Raw genomic sequence first — 18354 nt, 5'->3', positions numbered from 1 at the left:
GGCCATTCTTGAATCTCCAGAAAAGCAGCTAACACTAAATGAAATCTATAACTGGTTCACACGAATGTTTGCTTACTTTCGACGCAATGCAGCCACATGGAAGGTAAGCTTTCTTGCAGGCCTGTTTAAAAGGTATCTTACCATTTATAGAAGAGAGTGTGTTGGGGAAAAAATGTACTTGTTGTAAGTTACATTTACATTTTTTGATCCACTCAAAGAGTCTAATTTATAGTAATATTTGCTTGAGAAAATAGTTCCATTGTGGTTAAAACACTGGGTTGGAAGACTCCCATTACAGTAGCATCAGAAATTTGGATGGACCATCCAATCAAATCATCTCCCGCTGGTTGGAACATGTAGGACAAAGGAGCAGGTGGCACTGTTGCCCTCCTTTTGAGGTGGTCCGGCTACTTAACACAAACCTCGTGCTTTTATGTCTTTAGCCACCACCAGTATTTGCAGTGATGTGTAGGTAACTTTTGTTATGCCATTAAGGACCAGGAGAAATGATCAAACTTGACATAACTTTCATTGGTTGTATAAAATCTCCTTAACCCAATTAGTGAAGGAAGCTTTGCAATCCAAGTTCCAGCACTGTACATGGGAGTTATTACAGGAAAATACAATACTTTATTGAATTTTTAGGTTTTTTAAGTCAAGAGACTGTTCGTTAGAGATTCATAGATATTCTGGGAAAGAAAAGTAGTTTCGGAATTATGTAACTTCACTTCAACTCCATTTGCCTTAAAACAGGTCAAATTCCACAGGTCCATGTTGGGTACCCCCAACAAAGCATGCAGTCACATGACATGCCTCATTCTCAGTTCAGCAATTGGTTCATAGATTCTGTTAGTATTTATTCCATTGTGTTAGATGAAGCTCTCGCAATTTTTTGTAATTTCCCCACTTTCAATTTCTTAGTTTCTAATATTGGTGTACAAGAAGGCAGGAACAATAGAATATTTGTGACTTTTGGTTTGGTTTTGTTTTTGTTTTGTTTTTCATTTTTACTACCTAAAATTCTTATACTCCCTAAATCCTAAAACATTTAGGTACATTTAAAATGAAAATATTTTAGGATATTTTTACATGTCATTGTTTTAAATAAGATAGGGATTAATCAGAGGGTGCAAGGAAATTTTGTTTTGCATAAAATAAATGTCTTTCTTGTTATTTCCTTAATTTTATATGGGAGAAAAACACAAGCAAAAACAAATCATATTTCCTCCCTCACATTCTTGGTAAATTAGCATTTTAAAAGAAAATGAATATAACCATAGAATTAATTCATCAAATTTACAGAGCTATTGGTATCTATATGGCCTCAAATGTCTTTATTCGTTCCATTAAGACACATGGGCACTGAAGGGAACCTGTGTTTAAAATTCCACCCTCTTCCTCCACCTGCCTTGGGAGGTAAAATACAAAGGTGTTTAGCTATGAATACTTTTCAAAATGTAGACAGTATAGCATAAAGCAAACATTTTCTTCAAATTACCTTTTATAAGTAGCAAATAATCACATTTACAAATAATTATCAGTTTTGAATATGATATTTAAGCTCAGATCTTTAGTTTTAACTTTTTCAGTTGTGCAAACTGGAGAAAAAAGTATTGTTAATATAAATAATCCAAAATGAAGTACTTAATGACTCATCAATGTGTATAATCTCCTCTACATGTCCTTATTTGTATTATGATCTTAGACAAAAGATGAAGTTCCCAGTTGAAGTGATGACCAAAAAGAGCGTATTCATCTTTTGGGGAAACCCTTGATTTCTAGTTGCTTGTGCTTAGGTGTATTCACAACATCTTTGAATACAAAACTTAAGTTTTGACCTTACATCTTTATTTACATGGCCATGTAGTTTGGACACATCTAAAGCATCCTTTCTTCCAAACATGGCTTCTTTAAATCTTTTCAGTTTTGTACATTTTGCTGCTTATTCTAAAACATCAAACTGATTAAGATGAGAGGACATGTGAATTTCTTTCCCAGTTATGTCTCTTGTATGTATCCATGTTCAGTCTGGTTTTTGAAAATGAAATTTGGATGTATTTCTTTATTTCAACCTCCTCAGTATTGTTCTAAGAGATAAGAGTGGATGCTTAGCATCCTTGTACTGTACTTGTGAACAGTATAAAAAATAGTTTTACTTAATTTAGAGACCAGACTACAGTTTATATACAAAGAAATTGGTCTTACCAAGTACAATTATAACATGCCAAATGTTTTTCAGAGAGTTTTGTTTTCATGCAAAGCTAGCAAACCTGTCTGTGAATCAGGGTGTCCTTTCACCATCACCTGGGGTGTCTTGAACCTACCCCAGTTATGCTGAGAAAGATCCTCTAGAATTCATCGTGTGTATTCTCCTTGGGAGCAGGTTCATCAGGCAGGCCATGTAATAAAACTGGTCTCTTTATCGTCTACATATTCCATATCGGAAAAGAAAAAATTCATTATTATTTAGTTTGACTCCTCAGAGTCACCAATGGTGATCATTCAAAAATTGAAACCCCTCTCAAAATACTAAGATTTGTCATTTGAAGGCTAATTTAGAGAGGAAATATTGCAGGTGGTAGAAGGGGAGGGCTGCAAAATGTCTGAGCAATAGCAATTTTAGTGGAATTGAATAAGGAGCTTGAAGCAGGGTATATGAAGTGCGATGTATGCATCAACTTCTCATGCCCACTGTCACCTGCATGTTCCCTATAAGAAGAACGTTTGAGTAAATTACATGTGCCTCTTTGTAATGTCCTTATGTCTAATTTTGAGTCCAGATCAATAAGTTTAATCAGGAGGACTAAAGAAATGCTTGTTATTTCATCCAGTAAGGGTCGTGGGTTTTCCTGAAATTCAAAGGAGACATGAGACGTTAGAAGCTTTTCACCCCTCAGTTGAGATCCTTCTTTCTGATAGATTATAGATGTCAAGGGTCTCTGCTTAGGAATGAACAGAGATGACTTTTTTTTTTAACCATAAGAAAGAAACATGTGTCTGTAGAAACCATTAATGCAGGAATATCATCATCTTCCCATTGAGAATTCTACTCATATGTTCCTTTGGCACTTTCTTAGTTAATTAAGGTACTTGCCCATAAATAAGGGCCAATTTCTATATAGATTCTGGAAGGTAAGACATAGCTTGATGATGGATACTGATCCATTGGGGGGCATTTCACCCCTGCTTCTGTCAGCTGCAGGAAGTGGTACTCTCAATGCTAAAATCCAATTTAGATTTCTTCTTAATAAATCTGAGAAAACCCATAGAAGATTTTAAAGCCAAAACTTTAATAAACAAAAAGAACAAGAACAAAATATATAGAACAGTAATAACTGAGTCTTCATCTTTAATGGCTTACAAAATAGAAACAAACTGCCCTCTTTATGGGAGGTAAGTGAATTTAAAGGCACAGTTTTATGCTTACGTTTGCTTATTTTCAAAATCATATTAACAGTATTTTCAGACTTCTACTGTGGTATCTGTTTTAAGCTTATGTGCATATTAAAAATTTTTTTTCTTCTGGATCACTATGAGCAGAGATTACACTAGACTAAAATGCCAAAGTACAATTAATTTATGGTTTTGGGTTTTTTACCTTTGCTTTTGGAAAAGGCGCTCTTGACCACAAGAAAGAAGCAACGGGGGTGGTTGCTATAGCTCTTGGGGGTGGTTTTACAAATGTGGACTGTTAGGCTGAATTTACTGCTGTTTTTGGAGTCTTTTCTTATAGAAAATGTAAATGTTCTCTCTTTTATACTTGCTGCAGAATGCAGTGCGTCATAATCTTAGTCTTCACAAGTGTTTTGTGCGAGTAGAAAACGTTAAAGGGGCAGTATGGACAGTGGATGAAGTAGAGTTCCAAAAACGAAGGCCACAAAAGATCAGTGGGTACGTCCACCGTGTTTGAACTTCTCAGCCCAGCTCGGATTGTGCTAACAAGTGTAACGTAGAAGCTTTGGCTGCTAGATGGTGTTAGACCAAAGGACTGGTCTCACGTTGTCTCAGTTAAGGGAAGCAAAAAAGCATTTCATCCCTCCTGTTTTGTATGCCCACCAGTCCCCGCCCTGCTTGCCAGTCTTTGTTGCATCACATGCTAGTAGCTTTTAGGTGGCAATGCATATTAACCCTCACAAACCATTTGCTTATGCTTATTGCATTTTATTTTCTTTTTCCTGTTCCCTGTATTGGATGTCTGTTCTACCCCCAACCCCGTCTCCTTTTGTTGCCACCTCATCTCCTTTGCTGCTGCTCCTATCCCAGGGTGCCATTCGCACCAACCTCTCACTGCATAAGTGCTTTGTCAGAGTAGAGGATGAGTTTGGGTCCTTTTGGACAGTTGATGACGAAGAGTTTAAACGTGGCCGCCATATTCAACGAGGCCGTCCTCGCAAATACTGCCCCGATGAAAACTTTGACGAGCTTGTCGCACAGTAAGAGCCTTTACTTGCTTTTGTTTTTTTTTTCTGCTGTTGCTTTGGCTTTGCATGGTTGACTCATCCCATGTAGTTTTGCATTTCACCAAGAAGCAGTGCCACAGCTTTCTGCAACGGAACTGAATTGTATGATTTGTACATGTATCTCTCTCGTTTCTCTGTGGAACACCAGTGCCTTGAATAATGCTTTTTTGACGTCTTTAATGCACATACTGGTTATCTTTTGATTCAGCAGCTTATGGGGAGCCTGTAACTAAATATTTCTGTGTGACTCATAATTTCTCCAAGTAAAAAGGAAGTTTTTATTTTGAGTTAATATGTATATTTAATTGGGTAAATTTCTTCTTATTTTTGCTTAGTATAATAATGTAAAATTAGTGAAATGTTTGATTAAAATGCTTCAAGCTTAGGAAAGAAATGGATAACAGCACATATAGTTCCTTTAAACACCTCCAGTAAATGTAGGTCCTTTACTACTGGAAGCCACTCCCTTCCCACAGTATTCCTCTGATTATTTGGCATTTTCCCTCTTAGGTTAGAGATTTTCTTAAAACAGTGTCTTGTCTTCAGTTAGTGGACATGGTATCAAATATTCTCATACAAAAAACTGTATGTATATCCTCATACCCTCCCAGATTTGGCTGTGCCAGAAAAGCTTCAGCCCGACCTCCTGCCTTCCTTAGCATTGACCCTCTTCCTGCACACCCTTCTCTCTCTTTTCCTTTGGCAAAAACATGCCTTTGAGATCCTCATTAGGAGCCGCCATGCCATATCCCTAGCAATAACTCTACAGTTCAAATCATGGAGAGATGTAAGAGCCAAGATTGTGCCAGTTCATCCCCAGAAATGCTGCGGTCACCTCCCTGACTCCCTAGCCCCCTAGCCAGGATGCTGCTTCTGCTTTCCTGTGAGAGTAAGGAAGCTGTTACAGATTGGCAGAGAGGTCACTATTTTGATACAAAAATTCTTCAGTGGAGGGAGTGACCATTAATTAAGCCAGAATTTTACATGCAGTTTCCTTGAAGAGCGTAATCTGTATTTCCGGAGAAGTTCACACAGACCAGCGCAATAAAGCCAGGCGATACTGAGAAAACCTAACTTCTCTTCGGTTTTGATAGTGGGGGAAATTTCTGATTTGGAAGGTTACCAGTAAGTTTAAAGAAAACCTAGCGGGGAGCTCAGGAGTTGCTTGCATTTAACTTGGAGTTTTTTTTCTTTTTCTTGTGCAGTAATCCTTCTCTCATTAAAAACATGCAGAGCAGCCACGCCTACTGCACACCTCTCAATGCGGCTTTACAGGTAAGATTAACGGCTGTCCCGAATATGCAGCAGAGGCACATGTCTCCCCCACTCATTTCAAAATATATTAGCCTCACTCTAATTAGATATTAAATTTTAATTCCGTTAAACTTTTTTCTTAAGTGCACAAAGCATCGTCCTCCCTGGAGGCAAACACATCGGCTGCTTCAGCATTAGCAGGATGCTTAGCATTTTGAATATTGTGGCAAAAAAATTAAAAGTTCACTTATTAATATTTATCAGCAGTATCATAATTTCCATCCTCTTATTTCAGAATTTCACTTGAGGCAAAAATACCACAAGTGTAATTACTCTAGCACAGCTATTAATGTGCTGGATGATAGGCCACTGGATCACGTGACCTTCTATTGTTCACAGGCTTAAAGGGAAAGCTGAGCTTTTTATTTCTTCTTTTAAAATCTATTTTAGCATCTTCTGTCTGGGGTGGGAGATGGTGGATGTCTGGGTTTGGTTGGCTCTGTAATAGTAAACTGTTTTTATTTAAACACTAGAGGTGTTGAAGAAAACTCTGTAGGATTCCCGCAGATAGCTCAGATCGCGTAGTGAGCACACAGAACTTCACCTACTGACAAAGCAAGCCCAGGGCAGGAAACAGTGGTACCTGGCGGGGACAACCTCAGTGCTGGGCAGGAGGGAGATTACCGCACTAGTATGAGTTACCAGGGCAGTGTCTGCATCTTGCAAGCCTTTTACTTACTGTGCTCCTTAGTCACCAAGTAGTAAAGCCATTTTGTAAGTCCACAAGAAGATTGAAGCAGCACCTAGGTAGTATTCAAGCCTAATTCACGAGTTCACGGGTTGGCTGCCCCTGTGGCCAGTGGTCCTGATTGATTTTGACCCTGCCTACATTGTTCTAGAACACAGGCCTAGGGACTCTTGGTAACTTTTAGATGACATATCCTATAGATAGATCTGACATACATAACCTAATACTATTGCAGACCTTCTCAGCATGCATTCTTAATGGGGGCCGCGTTGCCCTAAAATTGGTACTTAGCTATTACAGTGTCTTGTGCCCCCTCCAGCAGGCCATAGTACATAAACAGATATTCAGACTTCATGAGGGGACAGCACGGATAGAGGAGCAAGAGTCTAAAAAAGGCTCTTTACAGGATGATAGTGAAAGAATGGTTGAGATACTTGGCATTATGGGAACAGGGTGGATTAAAGAGGAGATAATGATGGCTTTGCTACTCATTAAACAAATATTTATTGAGCACCTACTCTGCATCACACAAAATTGTTTCCCCAGATCACTCAGCTGAGGCTTCAGGCTCCCAAGAATGGATGACATGCTTTTTACATAGTTTCAGTGCAGAGGCAAATTCACTGAACTTAGCTTTTCAGTAATTATACTTATTTAGTCTTAGCCTGACCCAAATTTACTAGGAGGAACCACTCTCTGCATTTTTTTTAATTACTTGTAGTTTACACCGTTACTTTAGAAAAGCAAATGAAAGCACGCTTAGATGCCACCTCTGTAAATACCGTTCATTAGTAATTTATTTTCCCTGAAGTCTTGTGAAGTGTGAATTTAAAGGCTGCTCTGCTCAATCTAGAATAGTGTTAAGATTACAAGCACATTTTTACATTCATGAGGCGGAAAGGGTTAAAAAAAAAAAAGGGCAGTGATCCTTTATCCTCTGGATTCCCTTAACTGTGTAACTAATTTCAAGTAGAATGTTCTATCATTGCATAGCTGTTCAAGTTTCATCTTTAAAACATTTGTTTTCTGCACCCTCTGCACCTTTTCCTTGTTTTCAGTGAGAGCCCAAAATGCAGCTGCAGCTTTCCAAGAACACTTTATGTCCATAATGAAGTAAGGTAAATCAGTTGATATACTGATTTCATGTTGAGGAGTGGTCTTTTCCCCGTCCTCTGTCCCTTTGGATCCATGGTCCGTAGACAGTCTCATAAGGAAACTTTCTGCTGTGCAAATTAAATAAAGATTCTACCAGCAGATCTTCCTTTCCATTATTGCCCATTTCCATTTTTCAAGACAAGTAAAAATAATAGTGGAATAACATCTTTAAAGTATTACTAGAGTAACATAATGCATGATGAACAATATATAAAATAGGACAGCAGAATCCACTACAGAAATAAAACATTGGACTTGGGACAGATTGCATTATGCTTTGAAAAAGTGTAGTAACTAAGGGTAACTGTAAAGCTTCATATTTATAGATTGCCTTTCTCCTAGGGATCTCAGAGTGGTTCACATTCCAGGAGCAATGGGACTTAATGGACTTTAGCACCATGACTTAAGCACCTTCGTTTTTTTGGCAGAGGTGCCACTTTGGTATGAAACCACGTACTGTGCACAGGACCATGTATACAGTTAAGTCCATCATAAAAATTGTTGCCCAGCTGTTCCTTAAGTGGACATCAACTACAAAAGGAACCCCTTGTTTAGGCATAAGCAGTTGGTGAAAATTTTTCTAACCTTGGATGGGTTGCTTAGATCACTCATTCAACAAAGAATGTCCAAGCGGTCTATTGTGTATCAGGCACCAGTTCCTATTTGCAGCCCATGGATCATTGTTTAAAGGGGCAATGCTGGGTTTCTTCACACATGTTTTTCTTTTTTGAGAACCAAGGTGTCAGTGTAAGTGCTTGCCTTTTAGATGCCTTTCACCACTATGGCTTTTGGGTCTCTGCCCATGTTTTATGATGCAATCCCAATCAGAAATGGCCTCGACCTAGAACACGTGGAGAGCCAAGGGGAACAAATCACCACAAGAAGGTTGCCTTGTCCATATGCTCATCCCATTGAGTTGGGATTTGGGTTGCCTCATCCCAAAAAGCACATTCTCAAAAACATCTCAATTTTATTTTTATTTCTCGATTTTTGTCTTCAGTAGCTGCTAAAATACCAAGGTAGAGATTGGCCCGACTTTTACCACATTCTGACTATGTAATAGTGAAATGAGTTAGTGAGAGCTGATCTTGTGGTATTTTTAGGGAAAGCGGTTCAGATGATAGTCCTAGCAGAGCTTTTGTGACCTGGAGAGGCATGACCATTGTGTGGCCTCAAACAAAGGCAGTTAAGATGCTTATCCAGCTGCAGTTTGTGCACTCATGCAAGTACACACCACACACGCCTTGCAAACACTCCTGCTTTTCACTCTGCCAAAAAACAAAAAAATGTATTACTGCAAATACAAGAGATTTGCTGAAAAAGTACTAGATGCAAATTATTTGACGAACTGCAGGAAAATCACAAATGTTCAAATTTGCTGTTCACCAAAATGAGTTCACTCATTTTGGAAATAAAAATCCCACTTTTTAAAAGAAAGGTAGTTATATAAATTTTGAAGTGGAGAGAAGGAAAAGCTGTGGGCTTGCAGGGGGTCTGGCTTTGAAATAGTCCATTAGCCAATGCTAGGTTAGGTATGTACAATTCTTCTAACATGGGGCTTGAATCCAGAAGGCATTTCAGGCTTTGGCATTTGTACAGTGAGTGAGACTGTGATTATCATAATAGGCAGGTTCCCTGTAGCCTGGTTTTGCACCCGTCCTTTCTTCATTTTTGGTTTTTTCTTTCTGTCTAGAACCAGGATTTCTAGAATAGCTTGGACTCTGCATGACGGGCCAATTGAAGTCACATGCCAGATTGTCTTGCAGACAATAATTTTTCCTCATTAGGATGGACAACCAGGCATAGTGTGGCCTACAAGAGGACAGTTTTGATAAATCTTGGTCTAATTGCAACTGCCAGTTTTCGGAAGTATGTCCTCTTTAATAAAATGAAAAGTTGCTGGGTCATAATCACTACCCAAATGAAACAATATAGAGACTTTAGTCCAGTAACATATTTGACTGTTTTCTGCATTTCAGACTGGGTGGTCATTTTATTCTAATGCAGTATGATACAAAGTGAACAGTATTCCACTATAGAGTTCAGGACTTGTTTATTTTCATTTCCACACTTTTTTTTGCAAACACTCATTTGGACTGATTTTGTCACCCTCAGTATATATCGACTTAAGTTACCCAAAAGAAAGACGATTTAGAGCTTCCTTGTGGCAGGGATTTATGTATGTATGTATGTATGTATGTATGTATGTATGTATGTATTGTCCTAAAATTCTAGGTGATTGGTCTGATCTGAGTCTGAAAGATTGCATGGTATTACCTTCAACCAGTTGTCTCAAACTGCACTAAACGAATTCAGTATCATTAAAACAGAAATGATTGGGGGAGATAAAAACTGATTCCAATTCTATAGACTCTTCCTCTTCTATAGGTTCTATGAAGTAAATGTTTATGGAAATTCTCATAAGTTTGAGCTCTGCAGCCAGAATAATCTGATCAAATCTCTAATATCCAATACTGGAGTCATCAAAGTGGATAAAGAAATGAAAATTCCATTATATTTCCCTGTGATCTGGAAATATTCAGTTGCTCTTGAAAAAAGGCATCAGACATAAACCTCATTATTAGATCACCTTGTCTGAGCCATGCGACTCTAACCAGCAGGGCTGAATAGAGGCCCCCTCCCCACGTGCTTTGCCTTTCCCACTGGCCCCCCAGCTAGCTCTTTGAAACCAGGCTTGGGACTTGCACCACAAGTCTTACTTTTAAAGCAAAATCTGTCTCACTCTATTAGAAACTTGAATTTGCCAACCACAGTACAATGAACTGAAACTGGAGACTGTCGAATACACCTGTAATTAATAGCTTCCCTCTCTATGCGCACACTACATCTTCATAAATTTTCTCTTGGTTGATGGCAGGCTTCGATGGCTGAGAATAGTATACCTCTATACACTACCGCTTCCATGGGAAATCCCACTCTGGGCAACTTAGCCAGCGCCATGCGGGAAGAGCTGAACGGGGCAATGGAGCATACCAACAGCAACGAGAGCGACAGCAGTCCAGGCAGATCCCCTGTGCAAGCTGTGTGAGTACTGTCCACGCAGAAGAACTCCACTTTCAGATTCTAGTCTTCCTGTTTTATGTGCACACAAGCCAGTCTGTGGCCACCTTTACACTTTTTCTGTAATATTTGACTTTCTACAACCCAGTATTTCTGGAAACATTTAGCTCTGCATCATTTTGTAATGTTCCCATAAAAGCGACGGCTTCATGCAGCCTTTAAGTGCACACTGCAGTAAAATGGATGTTACCCTCTGCTTCGCATCTCAGGCCATTATTTAAGCCACCTTACCTTGTCCTCTTAAAATTAGTATGCATCACTCTGAAAAAGTTTGTGGTTTGTTCTTCTCGCAGGCATGCTGATCCTAGCAGGGAGAAAAAGGATGCTTGTTTACCTGCTTGTGTGATAAGCTTAACCGTGAGCATAGTGCCAGATCATTATTACCAACCATTAATGATGGCACAAATGAAAGGCAGCATGATTTATAGATTGCTCTTAAAATATCAAAAGGAAAATTAATAGAAGCATTCTAGCAGCAGACGGCAGTGTAATGAGCATACACATAACAGAATGAAGTGAGGGGTGATGGTTGTCTGTGCTGAATGCGAATGTCCCCAGGACCAGGCAAACCACTGGAAAGGCTGTGGTCCCCTGTGGGTGTGTCATGGAGGGAACAGGTGGGCCTGTAACAGCTCCCTGCCTCCCAGGAAAATGTCAAAAGAGAAGAGAAACCACGCTCTCCCAAATAATTGCATTTGCAGGGGGTAGGAGGCCGCTGTAGAATGAGTCTTCCTTTTAGCAAGTGTCCGCACAGCTATGCCCACTTTAAAGGAATAAACTAGCTCAGTGTTTGCATACTGTCAGCTCTTAGAATAAGCTGCTCGTCCATACAGTCTTCTGAATTACGAATCAACATCTTATATTAAGATTATTTGAGCAATAGGAACGGAAAATATGACCTGTAACGATTAGGAACAGAATGTATTGGCATCTAATGACAAAGAAAAAATGCCCCTTGCCAGGGTAATTGGTGGGTTTGAAGGAATCTGAAATTTGACTATTTAGCATTTGAATTTATGATTTTTAAAGATGGAAATGGTTTTTAGTTTATATGAATGGCCTCTGAGCATTTACTCCACGTTATTCTAAAAGATATTCCCATATATCATGCTTTCTAAAGCAACATAGTGTTTCTGACTTGATCATTACCACACTCATGTTCATCTTTAAATCATTGTCATGACAGGAGTTTTTACTCAGACATCAAGGAAGTTCAGAGCAAATGTAAATTGCTATATAAGCTACTTCAAGAAATCCTCATTAGAGCAAAAATATCTGATGTTACTGAGTGGAAAATATACTGTTTCTCATAATCCGTATGAAGTCCAAGACTTAGTTGATGTATATTCCTATTATTTAGTATAAAGGATCACTTAAAAAAGGAAAAAAAAATATATCTGGATAAAAACCTCAGGCAGCATTTTAGAGTGATGTTAATTTTGCTGTACAAGATAAAGTCACTATAAAGTTAATTTGTTTAACAACTTTGAATTAACCCCAGTATTACCAGAAACCATGTTTTACAGCAGTCAGCATAATTTTTAACAAAATGAAGGTTTCAACTACTTAAAAGAAAAGACACCTAAATAAAAGACACCTCACATAAAGTCATCAAAATGCATATGATTTTTTTTACTCAAATCGTGCAGGTTCACACTGTTTGCTAAATATAACCCTGTGTCAACAGCATGGCCCCTGTGCCTGCTGTCAGTGTCATAGATTGTTACTCTTTTTGACCCCGTATTTCCATTAAGTAAATTCTCTAATGACATAGTTTCCATTCTTGTCCAATATGCATTACCCTGCTATGATGCAAATTGTTTCTTAACTGTTCCAGTCTATTGGAATAAATCAATCTGTAAATCTTATAGCAAGGCTTAAAGGACCTTGTTAGTACCGTAGCCTAGCTAATGGCTGGTGTAGAAACAGAACTCTTCGTTCTTACCGTTTCTGTGACACTCATATACTGTTACATTTTGTTTCTCTTTTGAAACCCTAGAAAGTCGTCATATAATTATAGCTTCGGGGCATTACACTTTTATCCTGATAGGAGCTAAAGGAGCTACAAAGCAAAATACTCCAAGGTGTGCAGGTACCCTGGGAACACAATGCCTTTAAACACCAGTCAGCTTTAGTTACAAACTCTTGTGTTCCCAGAGTGGCTAAACAAAGGAATTACTGGGATGTAAGACGGGAAATGTGTGGTTTTACAGCTATTCACTAGTAGCCCTTTAGGAAGTAGGAGTTGGAGAAAGAGAGGGGGTGGGTGTGGGTGTGGGGAGTTTGACCTGCAAGAGAAGACGGCGCGTCCTGCAGCTCCAGTTTCTAGGAGACACATGGGCATGTGTGAAGCATAATATCTTACCAGGCGTGTATCTTGCACAGAGATCCATTCTCTTTTATTGTCTGAGCACTGTGTGTCTGTCTGTATGACTGCATTTGCCACACTTGGGGATCTGGATTTCATCTCTGGCTGTGTTGTCAGGTTGTCACACAGCAGATCTCTTCAGTTAATATTTGTTGGGGACCCACTCTGCATTTGGCACTGGGCTTGAGCCCAGTGCGATAGGGTCATTACTTGTGTCTTTGTGATAGTAATAATCTTAATGAAGTTTGGCTACAACTGTTGAAGGGAGGGATGACAAAATACTCCCTAATGTGCACTCTGTTGGGGGGTGCTTATCGGTATCGGATTTGTATTTCTTTAATTGTTTTGCCCAGCAAATTATTTGTCAAAGCCTAAAAACGATGAAGTAAGAATTTCATTATGACTATTTGATTTCTTCTAGGAATTCCCATGCCCTCTTTCCCATATCCTCTTTTCATTTCACATCATCAAATTCAGATTTATAAACCAGAAAAGAAGAATAAATCTAATTGTTTAAAAAACAAAACTAGGAAAATGTTGAAAAACTACATTTGAACCTCAGTATATAGCAAAGTAAAACACAAGACACATTTTTATCCAATTAGTCACAACCGTGTGATTAGTGAAGAAGGCAGTAGTTTATGAGTTTACAATTCTCAATAGTGAAAATACGAAACAAAAAAAAAAAGAAATGTACACTGTTGTCAGTAATCCCAAAAACCCAATTTAAGGTAACCTGAGTTTCCCTTATACCTGCTAAGCGACATTTTTAAAAAGTAATCCTTGGTGCCAGTGAGGTTGAGTTTAAATTGATAGAACCCCTTTGGAAATTAATATCACAGTGACTCCTAACCATAAGGATGTTTTGGTCTTTGCTCTTAACTTAAATTACATTCTTAGAAATTTATCCTAAAGAGGTAAATCAACAGAAGTAGAAAGATTAATGGATAAAAGTCATCGTTGTATGTACAAATAGCAGAAGAGATGGGAAAGAAAAAAAGACAGTCACAAACTCTTGAGTATTAGGGTGCTAATGTGTCAACACATTAATGGTATCTCACATAGCCATAAAAATTATAACTGTAAAGGTAGCAAAATAAACTATTGTGTTCCTGCTGTGTTTACAGGATATAAAAATATGACCTCTAATGGAGAAGATAGGCAAAAACAAAACACCTCCACTAATTTGGGATTATGGGTGACTTTTTTTTTTTTAAGAAATAATAATAATCAATGCAGCTAATTCTTCCCAAAAGAATATAGGGGATCCTGCCAGGGTTGACTTTCCAGGCATTCTTGTAGGCAGTTGCACAGGTTCCCATGCGTAAGACTGTCTCCATCTTGAATTTCTTACTAAATTTTGAAGCACAGTTTCACTTTACACAGGGCTCTGCAAAATACATAGCCAGTCCTGGGTCTCACTGTAGAAACACAGATAAATAGCACCATTAAAAAAGGAAAAGTACGTAAAGCACAACTAGTAAGGTGTGCTGTTACACAATTTGGGTGTACTTTGTTTTGCAAATAGTTTTTAAGAATATGGGCATGGTTTTTAAAAAGCTATTTATCCTAACATCTACTCCCAAAAAGTCTCTAGGCTGTGCTAATTTTAGAGTCAATTTGTTTTGTGAAGGTTTACATTGTCAAGGGCAGTCCAAAGCACGCCTGTTTGTTTTTAAATGGTTCAAGTGGCCTTCAGGGTTTGCATACAGCATCAATTATTTAGGAAGCAAGCCATCCCCAGTAACACTTCTTATTACTAATACTTGATAATGTCAATTAAAAATCCTTCCTTCTGCAGCGTGTCCCAGCAATGGGGCCCGGTTTAACTTGAATGATTCTTTTACATATCAAAAGCCCTGTAACAGAAAGTAATTTGTATTTGCAAAGAGTTGGTTGTAAATATGATTTACGAACAACATTTCTCAATTGTTATCAGAGTGGTGTCCTGTGATCCCTGAGGGGCCCCTTAGGCTGAACCCTGCTCAGTCCATAATGAGGCAGTTGGCAGATCTCCTTGCAGGGCCCACGTCCCGGTGGCCACTAGCAGCCAGCCTCATGTTCTGCCTTGTTTACAGCTGACAGCGTTATTATTCTGATTGGGGCTCTGCTTTCTTATCATATTGTTGTGTTGAGGGAGCCTCTTCCTTTTCGTTTGTGTTTCCTGGCAGGGCTTTTCTTGCCTTATTGACAGTTTGTAAAAATATGCATTAATTTGGAGTTTCAAGCATGTATCATGGTGTCTCTTTGCTGTGTTTGCTTGAAGTTGATTAATGATAGAACCTCGCTTGGGGTCGGTCTCGGGAGAGTTCTTTCACAGGTTCTGCATGTTAACGAGCAAAGCAGAACACTCAGCGAGCTGTGATTACCCAGCCTCCTGCATTCCGTGGTCCCCACAAACCGCCGTTGTCTTACAGATTCTTAGTTCACATAATTATTTAAAGGTTTGCATTCATCCACCCAGGATGCCATGGCAGAGCCTGTTTTCCGGCACTCTAAAGTGTGGTCCTTGGACCAGCAGCGTCGCCTGGGAGCTTACTAGAGGTTCGGAGTCTCGGGTCCCACCCCAGATCTTCTGAGTCACTTTCTGCATTTTAACAAGATCCTCCTGTGATTGGAGTGCGCAGTGAAGTCTGAGAGCACCATTGAGGAAGGGGCCTGTTTCTGTCCAGAGACAAGTCATTCTAGAGCAGCACCATGAAAAGAACTTTCTGTGATGGTAGAAATGTCTGCCTCCGTGCTGTTCAGCATGGTAGCCTTAGCCACCTGTGGCCATTGAACATCTGAAATGTGGTCAGTGCAGCTGAGAGACTGAATTTTAAATTGTATTAAGTTTTAATTAATTATAATTTAAATAGCCACATGTGGCTAGTGGCTACTGTGTTGGACAGTGCTGTCCTAGAGTGTGCTTTTGTATTGCCCAAAAGAGCTAAATTGCATTGGACTGGGAATTTCTCTCAATGAACCTCTTCTTGTATTTCCAGGCATCCTGTGCACGTCAAAGAAGAGCCCCTCGATCCAGAGGAAGCTGAAGGGCCTTTATCCTTAGTGACAACAGCCAACCATAGTCCAGATTTTGACCACGACAGAGATTACGAAGACGAACCAGTAAATGAGGACATGGAGTGAACATCTGGGCAGGCCAATCCCAAGAATAAAGATTGGGAAAAAGCAAAACAAAACGTCAAAAGTGAGCAGTGAAATTGTTCTCCATTTGTTGTACAGTCTGGAGGAGTTTCGCTACATTTTGACAACTCTGAAATGTGTTAACTCTTAGTGCCATCAAGAATCCCATTTGGGAGTATTTTTGATTTTTCTACTTTTTGTTGAAAAAAGGAATTTGTACTCTGTGCATTGGACGGACTTGTTTGGTACTTGGGATTTTCCTCTCTTAAACAGTCAACATCTGTTGTAAATTTGCTAAACTGATTCACTTTTAGCAGCAGACTTTGAACTGCAGTCCTGCCGACGTTGGAGCCTGAGGACACCCAACTGAGCATGTGCACCTACGCTGCAGAACAAGCCTCTGCCCAGAATTTAAGGATTCCAGTGGACAACCTATTTGCACAGTACTGCATGTTGATTATCACTGCCTTTTACTCTCTCTCTCTCTCTTTTTTTTTTTTTTTTTTTTGCTTCCAGTTGGGATGGGGAAGGCCTTTGTGTGTGTGTGTGTGTGTGTATTGGGGGGAGGGGTTAAAATAATTATCCCAAACTTTTTAATGTATTGCTTTTTTTTTCTTGCTTCTACTATACCATTTTAAGTTCTGACCTCAGGCCTCCTCTTGGGCCCACGGCCTCTTGGAGGCTTAAAGTTTTCTGTATCTTGTGATGAATGTTAATAGGTGTTTTTATTATACAAAGCTGAATGTCATTTCTTGTTTGTAGTTTTCTGTCACTCATTCCATTTCCCTTCAGACATCACCACATTTTCTCTAAAGTCGGAAAACATTCCGTTTTGGTCTTTTTCAAAAAGGTCCCAAATGCTGCACTCTACACATGAAGGTCCTCTCACACAGATGTGAAGTCCTGCTAGAAAGAGAATGAATGACAGAAAAAAAAAATAGACACACTCTAGGAGCAATGCAGATTCATTCTACAAAGTAGAAGGGATTGTTTCAGATTTTCCTCTTTTTTTACAGCTACCACCATTCTTAAATGCCACAGCGTCTTACCAGCAGTAGGGACCACAGGCAGCAGCCTCCAAAAAAAAAAAAATCTCATAATCATTAGACTGACAGTCTGGCTGTGGAAGGCTCACCTTCATGGAACCAAGTCGTGATGAGCCATGTTAAACCAGTGTGGGTTGCTTTGTTTGCAAAATGGCCAAAAAGCTGGCTTCCCTGAGAAACTTTGCTGAAAGAGGAGGTGGTTGTAGTGGTACTGAATTGAAACATCAGTTCAGACTTGCTTGGTGGCATTAATCTGTTTGAATGCAAATAGAGTTCAGATTGAACTTGTTACGACAGTTAATGAAGACTGAGTTGAGCAAATGCTAAAGTGTTCATTTCAAATGTGCAAATTTGCTACTGCAGTTCAGTTTGTTATGCAATATGATCACACCAACCCAGTATCAAAAGCTAACAGTAGAAGATATCAAGCGGATGGGGCGCATCTCAGCCCTGGGCTCTTTGGGAAACGAACATGCAGGACGTGACGGTCATTGTCAGCACACCCTCCGTCCTGAGAACCCTGGACACTTCCATGCTGCAGCCACTCTCCTGTCATTCATTTATTTATCTAGGACCGTGGCTCTTGTTTTTAATTTTAGAGCCCTTTGGAGCTTTATTTATATTTTTTGTACCTTTTTTTTCTAAAATTACCAAAGATACTACACAAAGGTAAATTATGTTTTGTTTTATGCTTTATCTGATGAAGCCAAATATCCTCTTATTGTTGATCAAAGGAGGCAAAAGAATTTAGAGGCAATTGATGAGATACAGGCTATTGCTAACCTGAGAAAGAGAGTACTGCTCCTTCATCATAAATTTAGAAGACCAAGTAGGAAATGGAACCAAAGTTGTAACTTTTTTTAGTTGTTGGTTTTTTCTCTTCTGTATCCCTGGAGAGCGGAAAACACATTCTTGTGAAGAGATATATAGGGGGCTACTGAAGATAAAAATAGGACACAGTATTAAAGGAGCAAATGAAAGAAGGGAGTCCCATCTCAAAGAAAAACATGAATGTATATCACTGAAAATTGGGGGGTGTCCAGTAAAATTCAGAGAGAAGAGAAAAAGCTTCCACAATGGAAATAGACCACATTAAATTACTTTTAGAATACTTTT

At 39.1% G+C, this 18354-nt stretch overlaps 1 protein-coding gene across 9 annotated transcripts in view; it reads left to right on the top strand.

The window, feature by feature from the left end:
- The window catches only part of FOXP1 (forkhead box P1), a 601776-nt gene extending 585101 nt beyond the window's left edge, over window positions 1-16675 (top strand). For 8 of the 9 annotated variants that reach the window (XM_054595428.1, XM_054595430.1, XM_054595431.1 and 5 more), the window contains 5 exons: window positions 2-103; window positions 3770-3891; window positions 5666-5735; window positions 10496-10662; window positions 16051-16675. In XM_054595428.1, coding sequence (XP_054451403.1) covers window positions 2-103; window positions 3770-3891; window positions 5666-5735; window positions 10496-10662; window positions 16051-16195 — 606 coding nt within the window. In that variant the 3' untranslated portion in view covers window positions 16196-16675. The remainder of the gene's footprint in view (window position 1; window positions 104-3769; window positions 3892-5665; window positions 5736-10495; window positions 10663-16050) is intronic. The other variant, XM_054595432.1, reaches the window with a different exon arrangement.
- Window positions 16676-18354: the final 1679 nt, after the last annotated feature.

This window comes from Pteronotus mesoamericanus, unplaced genomic scaffold, assembly GCF_021234165.1.
Source record: "Pteronotus mesoamericanus isolate MK-2021 breed Mesoamerican mustached bat unplaced genomic scaffold, CSHL_Meso_final scaffold_54, whole genome shotgun sequence".
Taxonomy (NCBI): domain Eukaryota; kingdom Metazoa; phylum Chordata; class Mammalia; order Chiroptera; family Mormoopidae; genus Pteronotus; species Pteronotus mesoamericanus.
Note: the sequence above shows the minus strand (reverse complement) of the source record. Positions and strands in the feature narration are given on the sequence as shown.